This window comes from Mastomys coucha, unplaced genomic scaffold, assembly GCF_008632895.1.
Source record: "Mastomys coucha isolate ucsf_1 unplaced genomic scaffold, UCSF_Mcou_1 pScaffold22, whole genome shotgun sequence".
Lineage (NCBI taxonomy): Eukaryota > Metazoa > Chordata > Mammalia > Rodentia > Muridae > Mastomys > Mastomys coucha.
This window is the reverse complement of record NW_022196905.1, coordinates 222,097,305-222,111,909: the sequence shown is the minus strand read 5'-3', so window position 1 is coordinate 222,111,909 and position 14,605 is coordinate 222,097,305. Positions and strand designations below refer to the sequence as shown.

The following is a 14,605-nucleotide window of genomic DNA, read 5'->3' as shown; positions in this document are numbered from 1 at the left end:
CTGTCTCGAAAAAAAAAAAAAGAATTGGAGAGATGGCTCAGCAGTTAAGAGCACTGTAGGCTCTTCCAGATGTTCTGAGTTCAATTCCCAGCACCTCATGGTGGCTCACAACCATCTGTGATGGAATCCGATGCCCTCTTCCGGTGTATCTGAAGACAACTACAGTGTACTCACATACATAAAACAAATGTATTAAAATGTATTCTGGATCTGACAAGATGGCTCAGTGGGCAAAAGTGCTTTTCACCAAGCTTCAATTTAATTCCCAGCCTGAGCTGGGACCTACATGGTAGAGGGAGAAAACCAGTTCTTTTGAATCGCCCTTTGTCCTCCATGTTTGCTGTTGTACAAGTACAGGCCCCATCAATGTAGTTTTTAAAAATTATGGGTTCTGGTGTTTGCCTGCATGTGTCTGTGCACTACATGTATGCCTAGCCCCATGGAGGCCAGAAGACATCCAATTCCCTGGAACTGGAATTAGACAGTTGTGGGTGGGGTGAGCTACCATGTGGATGTTGAGAATTGAACCTGCCAATGCTCTCAACTGCTGAGACATTTCTCCAGCCCTCGTACCCTATCTACCCCTGTATATGAGACAATGTCTCACTATATATTTCTGGCTGGCCAGGAACTCAGACATCCACCCATGTCTGCTGTCAGTACTTGGATGAAAGGCATATGCCACACCTAGCTATATACATGTTAATTTTCAAAGTTAAAAATTAATCTAGGCTGGTGATAGAGCTCTGGTGATATTGGTGGAATATTTGTCTAGCATGCATGAAGGCTTGGATTCACAGTCTAAAGTAGCTTATAAACGGTAGTCCTGACACTCGGGAGGTAGACGGCACCCTCACCCAGAGAGTTCGAGGGCAACCTGGAGTCTATGAGATAGTACACCTAGTCTGAGGACATCCACTAAACCTTGGTTTTGTTTTTAAATTACAATCTGTAGGCAACCATTCCCGCTGGCTCTTTTCATTTCCTTGGCATTTATTACCTGTTACTGCTTGTGATGTGTTTACAACGCAAGGCAGGGACTGGTGTCCTGTTGTTCCATTGCTGGCTCCCCATGCTCTCTGAGCAAAGTAGATATTTATGTAGCCAAAAGCGAGGTTCTCTGCTCACCCTAGACTGACCCTAAGTGTGCTGAAGTGTGCTTCAGGCACCCTAATCACCTATCTGCCCCGTAGGTGGAGACAGCTAAGCAACGTGAACAGCTGATGTGTGCCTTCTGGAAAGCCCACGACAATGGGAGTGGGTACTGGGATAATGAGGGCTGCTCAATGAATGACACTGGCATCTGCCACTGCAACCACCTAACCAGCTTTGCCATCCTAATGGCTCAGTACCATGTGCAGGTAAGCGGTAAGCCCTGGACCCCCAGGTAGCCAGGTAGCCGAGGCAGGACCTCCACTCAAGGGTGTTGTTCAAGCAGGCTTGTTTGGATGGCTTCATGTCCTGCGTCTTAGTTCCTCTCCTGGAATCCTCTATGACCCAGTGGGTGATGGATGCAGGCCTCTGCCCTGCACAACCATCAAGTACTGCTAAAAACACACCAGTTTGAGCAGATGAGATGGGTCAGTGAGTAAAGGTGCTTGCAGGCAGCCAGCCTAATAACCCGAGTTCCATCTCCAGAAAACACAGTGGCAACATACTTCACCCCACAAATGTGTAATTAAAAAAAAAAAAAGGCCATGTGGAGAATGTCCCAGGTAGTGTAGCTTCCTGCACATGGCCATAACCTGGGCCACATGGTCAGCTTGATTAGCCAGGTGGCCCTGTGGTCCAAGACAGGATGTAGGATCGTAGGTAGGAGGGGCCCAACTGGGTTTCTGAGTATAGGGAAAGAGGAGCACCCCCCTCAGAGGGGTGTGAGGGAACACCGCTCATCCTGGTTGCCTGCCTCTAGGACCCAAGGCTGGAATTGATCACCAAGGTGGGGTTGTTGCTGTCCCTGGTCTGCCTGCTTCTGTGTATCCTGACCTTCCTGCTGGTGAAGCCCATCCAGAGTTCTCGAACCATGGTGCACCTACACCTGTGCATCTGCCTTTTCCTGGGCTCAATCATATTCCTGGTTGGCGTTGAGAATGAAGGGGGCGAGGTACGTTCTTGTCTTGCCCTCACCAGAGTCAAGTCCTAGGAGTAAGGCCTGGGGCTCAGTGTGGAACCAGGACCTGATGGAGCCCAGCTGCTCGGGTCAGGTATGAGGCTTTGAAGCCCAGTGGTCCTGCCCTGCACTGACTCTTCCTAACTCTCTGTACCCACAGGTGGGCCTGCGCTGCCGCCTGGTGGCTGTGATGCTGCATTTCTGCTTCCTGGCCGCCTTCTGCTGGATGGCACTGGAGGGTGTAGAGCTCTACTTCCTGGTGGTGCGTGTGTTCCAGGGCCAAGGCCTGAGTACATGGCAACGCTGCCTGATTGGCTACGGGGTGCCCCTCCTCATCGTGGTTATCTCAATGGCAGCTGTCAACATGGATGGCTATGGGCATGCAACATAGTGAGTGTTTTGAAGTAAGGCCCAGGCTGGGCTGAGGCTGGGCTGGGTCGGGCTGGGGCGCTGATGCGGCACCTTCTCCTCCCCCAGCTGCTGGCTGGACTTCAGGAAGCAGGGCTTTCTCTGGAGCTTTTCAGGACCCGTGGCCTTCATCATTTTCGTAAGTACTCTGTGGGTACTGGAGGCCTGAGCAGCAAGACTGCTGAGTACTACCACTCGCAGCCCTATAACCCGAGATCCATGATCCCCACCCAGTGTAATGCTGCCATTTTCGTGATCACTGTCTGGAAGCTCGCAAACAAGTTTTCTGAGATCAACCCAAACATGAAGAAATTAAGGAAGGCGAGGTGAGAGGGGCAGGGAGGGGGGCTTTGGGCAGGGCCAGGTGAGGGCTAGGGCTGAGCAGGTGGAGTGTGAAGGGCTGGAGACTAGGCTGCTAGCTGCAACTGTCATCCCCACAGGGTGTTGACCATCACAGCCATTGCCCAGCTCCTCGTGCTGGGCTGTACCTGGGGCTTTGGCCTGTTCCTCTTCAACCCTCATAGCACATGGCTATCCTACATCTTTACTCTGCTCAACTGCCTGCAGGGCCTTTTCCTCTATGTGACACTCTGTCTGCTCAACAAAAAGGTAGGCTGATGACCAGAGAAAACCAGGGGGTGGGAGGAGGCAAGGCCAAGCCTGAGTCCCAAGCCAAGCTCCTTTCCTTCCTATAACCTGGTGTCTTGGGCTCACAGGTGAGGGAAGAGTACTGGAAATGGGCCTGCATGGTTACTGGAAACAAGTACACAGAGTTCAACTCTTCCACAACAGGCACTGGCACCAGCCAAACCCGGGTAAGGGGCTGGCCTGCAGTAGGGCTGAGAGGGCATGCCTGGGTGAGGAACTCAGCCTCAAGGGCCTCCTTCCTCTGCAGGCTCTCAGATCCTCAGAATCAGGGATGTGAAGAAGGCAAGGTCCATGCAGGACAGTAGCACATACTCAAGGCCATCACCCTGCCTTTTGTTCCTGCCATCCTCCCGCCTTTGGCTCCACTTCAGATAAAGAAGGGATGTAAGCCCAGCACAGGGCAAGGGCCCACTGGTTCTGCTTCTGGTTGCCTTTGCTTCACCACAGCTACTGCCTACCAGAGAAACAGAAGGCAGACAGCCCAGACCTGCAGCCCAGTGCCTGCTACACGAGGCAAGCAGTCCTAGAACAAAAGGGAAGATTCCTTGAGACTGGGCTCTTTGCCAGGGTGCTGGGTTCAGTTTCCTTAAGCTAGACTGATGATGCCACATCGGCCACTGAGGACCTGCCTGCTGCTGAGGCTCACGGTACAGAGGCCTGGCTGCCCCACATCCAGGGCAGAGGGTCTCACAGTTAAAAGACTAGGTTTTGTAATTTTTTTAACCTGTAAACTTTTTTTTTTTTTTTTTTGAGACAGGGTTTCTCTGTGTAGCCCTGGCTGTCCTGAAACTCACTCTGTAGACCAGGCTAACCTCAAACTCAGAAATCCACCTGCCTCTGCCTCCCAAGTGCTGGGATTACCTGTAAACCTTTTAATGTTGACACACAAAATTAAATATACTGATAAAAAAAGATGGTATGCTTGCTGGTAGATAGGTTTGCTGGCTTGACCCGACCCCATGAGATGTTGACTGAAAGGAATGGGGCTAGAGTCAGGCATTCACAATAAAACTTTATTCTTACATAGCTAAAGCTTTGGAACAATAAAATGAGACACCGATTTGTCACCTAGAAAGAGGATCTGAAGCAGCAGCTGGGAAAGAGTGTGGCCATGGTGCCCTGGCTACACATGTGGTTACCGGCTCTGCTCAACTGTAAAGACAAGAACGACACAGTGAGGATAGAGGGCCTTTGCTCCTGAAGCCCAGCCCCTGCCCTGAGTGGCCCCAGGCACTCACTGTATGTGGAGATATCTATTTCTTCTGGAAGCTCAGCCACATTCACTTCAAACCGGTCCTGAACATCATTAAGGATTTTGGCATCATTTTCATCTGATACAAAAGTGACTGCCAGGCCCTTGGTACCAAAACGACCAGCACGAGCCACCTACAGAGAGATGTGGTCAGGAGACAGGAACTCCTCAGAGTCTGAGGAAGGGCGAGGGAAGCCCTGACCCCCACACTGGGAGGAAGCACTCACTCGGTGAAGGTAGGTATCTGAGTCCTCTGGCATGTCGTAATTGAAGACGATGTTGACTCGCTCAATGTCCATACCTCTGCCAAAGAGATTAGTAGCCACCAGGATGCGGCGCTGGAAGTCCTTGAACTGCTGGTATCGGGACAGGCTAGAGCAGGAGACAAGCAGAGGCATTAAACCTGAGCCCTAGGTGTGAGTACCTTTGGCCCTGGTGGACATCACTCACTCATGCACTTACCGCTCCTCCTGGGCCATGCCTCGGTGAATAGCAATAGCTGGGAAATTCTGTTCCACTAGGAGCTGGGCCAGGGCCATGCAGCGTTGCACAGACTTGACAAAGATCACCACCTGAAGGAGAATAGTGTTTATCGGAGAATAGTGTTTAGTCCATGGATAATCGCCCCACAGGCCCATATCTTGGTGCAAGCAAGGAAGAAGAATCACCTGGTTAAACTCTAACACGTCGAGAAGGTCGAAGAGCTTACGGTTCTTCTCACTGTCCTTGAGCTTGACGTAATACTGCTGCAGCCCATGCAGTGTGAGCTTGGTCTCGTCGTCCACAAACACCTCCATAGGCTGTGTGGGGAGGGAAGCAGGAAGGGGCGAGTAGGGCTCACTTCTGGGCGTCTCATGTGCCCGGAACCTTCCAGGGAGCAGCTCCTCTGTATTGATGATTCCCAGAGGACCTGTTGCACCCAACCTCAGTAAACAATTCTCTCCCAAAAGCCGGATGGTAAGCTCTGCCTCTGGCTCAGGTGTGGACCACTCAGCTCCCAGTTTGACAAACCAGGGGAAGGAAGGAGGCCGTCGAAGCCTCCTAGCATCCTCCAGGCCATGAGAGCAGTGTGCTTGTCGCAGAGTGGCCTAGCCCATCAGGGAAGGCCAAAGCTGCTGCGCTGAGGTGTTGGCCACGGTGGGCGGGCAGGCAGCCAGCTGGGGCGTCACCCTACTCACATCCTGCATGAACTTCCTGCAGACTGGCCGGATCTCCTTGCTCAGGGTGGCGCTGAACATCATACATTGCTTCTCATGGGGTGTCAGACGAAAGATCTCCTGTACATCCCGGCGCATGTCTGGATGGGATGCCAACAAATAGCAAGCCTGAGTATTTTTGTCTAACTGAGAAAACCCACACCAGAGAGGAACCAGCCCTTCCCAACCTGGGCCAGACAACACTGGCACCATAGCCGTGGTGGAGTGGGCCCAGGGGTGTCCCCGCTGCCTGAGGGGCTGGGCTCGGATGGGCGGGAGCGCAGGCATGGGAGGAGCTGCGGTCCACTTACTCGCTGCCAGCATGGAGCGGCCCTGCCAGTGCGCCTTGAGCCACGCTTCAGGAAAGGGAGCCTGAGGCAGAGACAGCCACTGGCGTGAGAGCTGCAGCTGCTTCCCAGGACACATGCCCATCTCTCCCAGCCCCTGATGGGTGGCAGAGGCCACTCTATTCCTCTAGATTCCCTGGGTGTGCCTACATATCCTAAAGGGATGGCAGCTCATGGGGCCTATGGTCCCAATCAACCTGGCTTCAGAAGCAGCACATACTCTGTTAACCTTAGAATTTTCCCTTAGGCTTCTCCTAGGAACCCTGAGTTCTGGCCACCCATGTGACCCACTATGAGAGCCACTGCTTGCCCCCTGAGGCCCCCTAGAAAATGGCTGTGACTCTGAATGGGAAACCAGCTGGACAAGCCAGTAGGATGCTCACCCAGCTGTTCCAGCATCTTGTCACATTCATCTAGCACAAAGTGCTTCACATTCCTCAGGTTGAGACTCCTACTCCGCACAAGTGCCAGGATCCGGCCTGGTGTCCCCACCACAACATGAGGACAGTTCTTCTTCAACACATCTTCATCCTTCTTAATGGAGAGGCCTCCAAAGAACACAGATACCTGTGGGGACAGAAAGAAAGCTGTTTCCACCCATCTGGGGGCAGTGATCCTTACAGTATAGGTCCCACCCATCCTGAGGGGACCTGACACTCCAGTTCCCAGTCCTTCAGAACCCAGGGGAGCCTGAAGAATAGGGGTAAGGCTGAGGTATGTGGGACCAGCACAATCCTTGAAGGCTGGGAATCAGGCTTATAAGGAACATAAGTTACACAAACCTCAAGACTGATTGATAAGTACTGCTTGAGCTGAGGCCAGCATGGCTCCAGAAGGCCACATGCTACCCAACACAGCACCAGAGGAAGCTTACCTTGACACTGGGCATATACTTAGAGAAGCGCTCATACTCCTTGCTGATCTGGAAGGCCAGCTCCCTCGTGTGGCACATGACCAGTACTGATACCTATAGAGCAACATATAGGTCTTTCCCAGAATCCACAACACCCTATGTCAAACCCACATCAACCTATTACAATAGTTCCTTTCCCACAAGCCATTTGAAGCCCAAACATCTCCACTTCTCTTCACCCTGACCTATCCTCCTCATAGCTACAGTAGGCCAGGAACAGAGAATGGCAGCACTGATCCTAGATAAAAGGGTTACTCAGGCTGCCATGTCTTTTTGACTACCCACAGCATAGCCCTTCCCTAAATCCTTACACTCTTGTCAGACCCCAAAAAGACAAGTAGACACCCACCCAAGAACACAAGCCAAAGCCTCACTCAGGCCACCCAAGAGCTCTACTTTACAGCCACACTCCTGCCCACCACAACATCACTTTTCTTTTTATTTCCCCTCAGCTTCATATCCTGGACTCCAGTGTAAATCTTAAGATCCTACAATTTATCTATAATGGTGGTGGTGTTAGAACACCTGCAAAACAAATCAGCAGTAACCATGGTGACTGAAGTCAGCATAATTTCATTTCCCAGGTTAAATTCAAAAGCCCACAAAGAGAAAATGGAAGTAGTTTCATGAGACCCCAAGAGACTGTCCTGTCACGTGGTCACTCTAGCCCAGAGAAGAGCCCACACCTACCTGGCCATTGACGGGCTCGATCTGCTGCAGGGTGGCCAGCACAAACACAGCTGTCTTGCCCATCCCAGACTTGGCCTGGCACAGGACATCCATACCCAGAATGGCTTGGGGAATACACTCATGCTGGACTAAGGGAGAAAAAAAATGTATGAGTTAAGAAACGGGCTACTGCCAGGCCCAAACCATCTGCTTGCATAGAGGCTGCTGATATAACTGACTCATGGGGGCATGGGGCATACCCCCTATTCAAGGCACAGGAGAAGCTCAGATGAGTAGGATTAACTCTGGAAAGAGGGCATACTGGGGTGGCACCAGGATAGCATACCCTCTGAAGGATGCTCAAAGCCACAGTCAACTATAGCTCTTAGGAGCTCTGGCTTCAGCAGAAAGTCCCGGAAGCCAGAACTGTGGATGGAGACATAAGATCCTTTGACATCTTTCTTCGGGGGAGCTGGAGTGCTCTCCTGGGGTGCCTGGGGCTCTTCATCTTCATCATAATCCAAAAGCTCATTTTCCACATCCTGTTCTGCCATGGCACTGAGAACAGAAGAAAGGGTAAGGCAGAAATGCATCTGAGAAGCACACAGATAAACCCACTTGGCAGAGAAGGCGGGTAAGGAAAGGGGTCAGCAGGGGCTTGACAGGCAGAGATCAGTGGTATACAGGACTTCCCACTTCAGCCTACTGTCCTTTGTCACCATCCTCTCAGCACCTCCCATCTGCTACACACCACTCTCCCATCCAATGCCACCCACCCCAAGCATCCTAAGGTCTACAGTAAAATACCAAGTCCATATCACAGATGGGGATGTGGCCCAGTGATGGAGCACTTATCTACCAGGTTCTATCCCCAACAACACAGATTAGTGATAGTTATCACACAGATTCTTTGCTTTAGCCTTCAAGGCCCGGTTCCTGCTCACTTTCCCACACTTTATCTGACCAGAACCTCCACCCAAAGGATGCCCTGTTTTCAAGTCTGCACATACAAGATTTTATAGACAGCCCCAATAGTCCTGGCTGGTCCAGAACTGGCAGTTACAGGCTGGCATCACTTCGGCTGGCTAATGTGTCCTCCCTGACATTCAAATTCTGGCACTAATGAGGAGGCTTCTTAGACCACCCTCCCAAGGAGCTCCTGGAACCTACAGCTTGGACCTGAAGTTGTACCTGCCTGGGTGCAAGCAGCATTTTCCTTGCTATGCCCAGCCCAGCCTCCCCTGCTGTTTGTGGTCTACACAGGGGAATCATTAAGAGCTTTTATGAAGAGGATCCCATTGGGTCAGGCCAGCAAGAAAGCCAGCCAGTTGAGATGCTAAATGGAATTCTCCGGAGATGAGCTCATCCCTCACTTCATTAAACCCTTACACACCAAGTATAAGTCACACACAGCCAGGCTTGTCTCTGCTAGCCTGCAGAAAGAGTTCCATCTTCCTGAGGTCAGACACTAACATACTAGGACCCACTTCTAGCCCCCTTGTTCATTCTCTACATGACTTTATCCAATGATATTCAGTCATTTCTATGTTGTTTTCCCCAACTTTGTCTACAGTCATATGCCTTTTCTACTCCAGAACCATTACCAGCTGCTTTCCCATATCCTTACAAGTTTAATTCAAGCAGCCTGGCCAGGCGGTGGTGGTGCTCGCCTTAATCCCAGCACTTGGGAAGCAGAGGCAGGCAGATTTCTGAGTTCAAGGCCAGTCTGGTCTACAGCATGAGTTCCAGGACAGCCAGGACTACAGAGAACCCTGTCTCCAAAAAAAAAAAAAAACCTCAAGCAGCCTACAGCAAAGCTTTTTGTTTCAACCCAAGGTAATTACTCCATTATCAGGGGCAGTCTTCACTAACCAACAAATCTTACCCAGTAAATCCCACTTACCAAATCCAGTCAGGCCCACCTAGACACTTCTCACAAAGGCTGGCCCCAAGTTGAAGTGACCTTTTGTTTAAAAATTGGAACAGCTTTACTAAAACAGTCATATGCTATACAATTCACGAATCAAAGTACACAATTCAGGAGTCACAAATGCTCACACAATCAGTTCTAACATACTTCACCACCTTAAAAAAAAAACAAGAAAACAAAAAAACAAACAAAAAACTTCTGGATGAGCTAGAGAGATGGCTGATTGATTAAGAGCACATGATCTTTCAGAGTGCCAGGATTCAATTCCCAACATCCACATGATGGTTCACAACTGTCCATAACTAGTTTCAGTGAGACCCAATGTCCTCTTCTGGATATAAGTGCACTCTGAATATAAATGCATTCAGACAAAACACTTCTAAAAAGCCCCAGAGCCTGGGGTGTGGCTCAGCAATAAATGCCTAGCATGTGAGAAAACCCTGAACCCTATCCCTAAAACCAAAAAGTAGCCTATACCCCACAACCATCGATTAACTCCCAGAACCATTAATCTGCTTCTCATCTCTGCAGACTAGCCTTTTCTGGACATTTCCTATAAACAGGTTCAGATAGCATCACCTGGCCTTTTACTTTTTGACTCCTTCACTCTACCATTCAACACTCACCCACAATACAATGGGAATAAATGCTGCATTCCTTTTTATAGCTGAACAATATGAGATCATTTGAACTGAATCCCGGTGCTCTGAAAGAACATGTGCTCTTAATCAGCCATCTCTCTAACTTATCCAGGTTTTCTTTTTTTTTTCCTTGTTTTTTTTCGAGACAGGGTTTCTCTGTGTAGCCCTGGCTGCCCTGGAACTCACTCTTTAGACCAGCTCCCTTGAACTCAGAAATCCTCCTGCCTCTGCCTCCCAAGTGCTGGGACTAAAGGCTGTGCCACCACTGCCCGGCTGAAGGTTTTCTTTTTTAAAGGTGGTGAAGTATGTTGATTGTGCTGATGCCACAGCACATAAGAATATCATAGTGTCATTTGGGTAACATTGTTTTGTCTGGATTATACCAACAACCTACTTAGTGTCCACTAAGTACACACAGGTACTCACAGCAGGCAGAGTCTACTCCAGCTAAGTCACATCTGACTTGTCACTGTGCTGTAAGTAAAGGTGCAAGTCCCCCAAATCAACACACACACACCCTACACATACACAGTGAAAACACTTTAACTAAATCCCAGCAAAGGTGTGAAGCAGAGACAGTTAGGAGAGGAGGAGGGCAGCCCAGGGCCTGTGTGCTTGAACTGCTAACTTGGCTAGGAGAGGATGGGGCAGCCAGGGCCTGTGTGCTTGAACTGCCAACTTAGCTAGGAGTTGGGTGATTCAGTAAGAGTTTGCATGCTGGGCAGTGGTGGTACATACCTTTAATCCCAGCACTGTGGGAGGCAGAGGCAGGTGGATTTCTGAGGGACCTGGTCTACAGAGTGAGCTACAGGACAGCCAGGGCTACACAGAGAAACCCTGTCTCGAAAAACAAAAACAAAAACAAAAAATTTGCTCAGGATGGAGTGGAAGATAAGATCAACAGTGGGGAGAAACCAATCCACAGGGGTGGGGAACTGAAGTGGGAGAACACGAGTCACGCAAGAGCTCAAAGCCATTCCTGGGGAGAAAAGAATCACTTATCTCTGGGTTCAAACACCTGAATGGCCAAGAAATTGGGTCTCCTGCAGCCCCTAAACTTGCTATATAATAGTTCAGGCTAGTCTTGAATTCCAGATCCTCCTGCCACCATTTCCCAAATGCTAGAATATTTTAAAAATGCTTGAGTCAGGGACAAGCAGATCTCTGTGAGTTACAGGCCAGTCTGTGCTACATAGTGAGATCTTGCCTCAACAACCAAAAACCCCTTAGAAGTTAAGTTTCAAGACTGGCCAGGCAAGGTGGCCAATGTTGCTCAAGAGTGCTTGATGTTCTTTCATTCGACCTGAGTTAGGTTTCTTAGTTCACAATAACCTTCTAACTCCAGGGACAGTACCTCTGGGATCCAAGAGCACCTGTACACAGGTATTCAAATATATACACCTCAATAAAAAAGCCTCAAGGACAGCTTCGATTTCAGTAGAACCTATCTTAATGGCCTCTCAGATGTGTTCTCTTGACTTAGGCAGTACTGCTTTAAAAAACATTTATTGTGCTGGTTAAAGGACAAATGTGAAGCCGAGCATGGTGGGACACGCCTTTATTTAATACCAGTGCTCCCGGAGTCGGAGGCAAGACCGACCTGGTCTTCAGAGTTCAAGAACGGCCAGGATTATGTAAAGAGATCCCGTCTCAAGAAATGAGATACACAAGAGGTTCCAGGAACTAGATGAGATGCAACACGGAGCGTCTGCCCACATATACGTCAGGCCGTGGTTCAATCAGGAAAACGAAACAAGTGAAAACCCAGGCTGTCACAGACCTAAAGTTTCAACTAGGCCCAGGGAGACGAGACGCAACGGGCTGAACCGGTCTCACACCCGGAAAGCGACACCGGGAGAATGGCCACGTTCCTATGGGGCGCCGCCCGGCCTTCCGCTTCGGAGTCTGGAGGATAATCTCCTGGGAGAGCGGCGGAGCTAGACGGGAAGCAGACTCGGGACGTCTGCCCAGACAGCCTGGGTCCTCTCGCCGCGACCGAAAACGCAGCGTGGATCTGCCCTGCGCCTCAGTCCCACCACGGGACACATGCAGGCCTCCGAGCGCCGCCATCACACCGTTCCCGGAAGCCGACGCTCTAACGGCTGGCCCGCCCCTGGCGCATGCTCACTGGAGCCCAACGGCCGCCGGCTCGAGGAGCCTAACCTTCCCTCCGCTGCGCGCCCACTCCTCCCGCTGCACCGCGCCCCGCGGCGTCCCTTTCGGCGAACCCACAGCCGCGCACCGCACCGCGGCCCGGGCCTCGGGACCCGCCGCTTACCTGCCGCCCGGTTCGCCTCCTCGAGCTGCGAAGAGAGCCACCCGTCCGGTTGTACGCCGCGCCCCTGGACGCGCGCTACAGCGCTTCCTGCCTGGAGCCCAACTCGGATGCTGCTCACTGGACAGTTGGCTTATCACTCAACAGAGGAGGAGATGATGGTTGGATAAAAGCACGCTGTCGGCCGGCTATTGGTGAAGGTGGAAGAGGGCGTACCCAGAGCCTCAGGCTCATTGGGCAGTCGTAAAGTAGGCGTGTCCGAAGGAGGAGTGGGCTAAGTGGCGGTCCCGTCACGTGAGAGGAGTTAAGGGCCTGAGTGGATGCTGCCACATTTAGTACTGGCAACCGCTCGTTAATTGCGCACGCATGTGCCCCACCCTTTTAAAGTGTCCCTTCCCGCCTAGCTTAGAAGCCCTAACTCTTTTGTTTGGTTGTATCTTTTTTCTTTTTTCTTTTTCTTTTTTTTTTTTTTCCGAGACAGGGTTTCTCTGTATAGCCTTGCTGTCCTAGAACTCACTCTGTAGACCAGGCTACAGTTTTATTTGTTTATGTGAGTACACTGTAGCTGTCTTCAGATGCACCAAAAGAGGGCATCAGATCTCATTACAGATGGCCGTGAGCCACGTTGTGCTTGCTGAGAATTGAACTCAGGACCTCTGGAAGAGCAGTCAGTGCTCTTAACCCCAGAACCATCTCTCCAGCCCCCGACATTTTCTTTCTTTTCTTCTTTCTTTCATTTTTGGTTTTTCGAAACAGGGTTTCTCTGTATAGCCCTGGCTGTCCTGGAACTCATTCTGTAGACCAGGCTGGCCTCGAACTCAGAAATCCTCCTGCCTCTGCCTCCCAAGTGCTGGGATTAAAGGTGTGCACCACCACTGCCTGGCCCACGACATTTTCTTTATGAACAATTAATGTTGGAAGATCCAGCCCACTTTGGCCATACCATCCTGGGGTAAGTGGTCAAGTTTTTTAAACGGTCCCGAGCTTCCAACTGGGCTCCCACTTCTAAGCTGATTCCTCGTCTGTTAGGTGGGTGCTTGGTCATTTTCAGTCATCAATGGGGCTGCTTTTATTCTCCTCATGGCCCTGCTCCAGCTCGGTATCCAAAGTCTTTTTGGTTTTTTTGTTTGTTTGTTTTTTGTTTTTCGAGACAGGGTTTCTCTGTGTAGCCCTGGCTGTCCTGGAACTCACTCTGTAGACCAGGCTGGCCTCAAACTCAGAAAGCCGCCTGCCTCTGCCTCCCAAGTGCTGGAATTGAAGGCGTGCGCCACCACTGCCCGGTGTGTGTGTTGTGATTTAAAGGCAGACTGTGGCATCACTGCCTGGCTCAGTTTTTTAAATGTTTTTGTTTGTTTTTAACCATTTTTTTTAACCCCTATGTTGTACCACCACCAAAACAAACAAAAAAGCCCAGGCCATAAACTGAGCTCATGGTTCCAGAAAGGCAGTTCTTTGGGGATTGCAAAAGAAAAGCAGCTGCCCAACCCAGATACTCGGTGATATAAAAAACCTTATCTAATGAAAACAGCTAATCCCCATTCTGCCCCTACAAAACCTTCTCCTTTCCCCATCCTTAGCTACAAAACCCCAGCCTGAAACACAATCTACATTGCCTAGATCATGGTACTGAGAGGGCACCTGCCAGATAAAACCTACACTAGTTGTTAATGCCGTTTATACTCATCCTCTCTGTCTTTCCATTTATTTTTTTATTTTTTTAATTTATTTATTTATTTATTTATTTATTTTTGGTTTTTTGAGGCAGGGTTTCTCTGTATAGCCCTGGCTGTCCTGGAACTCACTCTGTAGACCAGGCTGGCCTCAAACTCAGAAATCTGCCTGCCTCTGCCTCCCAAGCGCTGGGATTAAAGGCGTGTACCACCAGTGTCCGGCCTTTCTTTTTCTTTTTTTCTTTCTTCCTTTCTAAAAACATAATTCTTACAACTAATAGCTGGAGCACAGGAGAGCACTACCGTGCCTGGCTTGATAGTAGTTAACAAAATTTGTTGGTTTGTTTGGTCCTAACAGGGTTTCTCTGTGTAGTCTCACCACCCTGGAATTTACCATGCAGCTCACCATCCAGCTCTGACTGGCTTAGAACCATGTAGATTAGGCTGGCCTTGAACTCAGAGATCCACCTGCCCCTGCCTTCCAAGTAAGGTGTGTGCTACCTTACCCAACATACTTTATTTCATGTCACTCAGTTGCTCAGGCTA

The 14,605-nt window shown here is 50.2% G+C and overlaps 2 protein-coding genes across 6 annotated transcripts in view; one reads left to right on the top strand and one right to left on the bottom strand.

The window, feature by feature from the left end:
* Positions 1-3,975, top strand: part of Adgre5 (adhesion G protein-coupled receptor E5) — a 19,941-nt gene extending 15,966 nt beyond the window's left edge. For all 4 annotated transcript variants that reach the window (XM_031340537.1, XM_031340536.1, XM_031340535.1 and 1 more), the window contains 8 exons: positions 1,194-1,361; positions 1,913-2,104; positions 2,271-2,500; positions 2,588-2,657; positions 2,753-2,844; positions 2,959-3,127; positions 3,235-3,333; positions 3,414-3,975. In XM_031340537.1, coding sequence (XP_031196397.1) covers positions 1,194-1,361; positions 1,913-2,104; positions 2,271-2,500; positions 2,588-2,657; positions 2,753-2,844; positions 2,959-3,127; positions 3,235-3,333; positions 3,414-3,443 — 1,050 coding nt within the window. In that variant the 3' untranslated portion in view covers positions 3,444-3,975. The remainder of the gene's footprint in view (positions 1-1,193; positions 1,362-1,912; positions 2,105-2,270; positions 2,501-2,587; positions 2,658-2,752; positions 2,845-2,958; positions 3,128-3,234; positions 3,334-3,413) is intronic.
* Positions 3,976-4,161: 186 nt separating this feature from the next.
* Positions 4,162-12,548, bottom strand: Ddx39a (DExD-box helicase 39A). 2 transcript variants are annotated; one of them, XM_031340539.1, is made up of 12 exons: positions 12,393-12,548; positions 7,890-8,101; positions 7,565-7,692; positions 6,836-6,928; positions 6,345-6,528; positions 5,926-5,986; positions 5,597-5,715; positions 5,087-5,218; positions 4,881-4,990; positions 4,646-4,790; positions 4,405-4,552; positions 4,162-4,318 (listed from the first exon to the last, which is right to left on the bottom strand). In XM_031340539.1, the coding sequence occupies exons 5-12, from the start codon at positions 6,372-6,374 to the stop codon at positions 4,302-4,304; spliced, it is 762 nt and encodes a 253-aa protein (XP_031196399.1). In that variant the 5' UTR covers positions 6,375-6,528; positions 6,836-6,928; positions 7,565-7,692; positions 7,890-8,101; positions 12,393-12,548; the 3' UTR covers positions 4,162-4,301. The 2 variants fall into 2 exon arrangements, with proteins under 2 accessions (XP_031196399.1, XP_031196398.1); XM_031340538.1 differs by lacking the exon at positions 5,926-5,986.
* Positions 12,549-14,605: the final 2,057 nt, after the last annotated feature.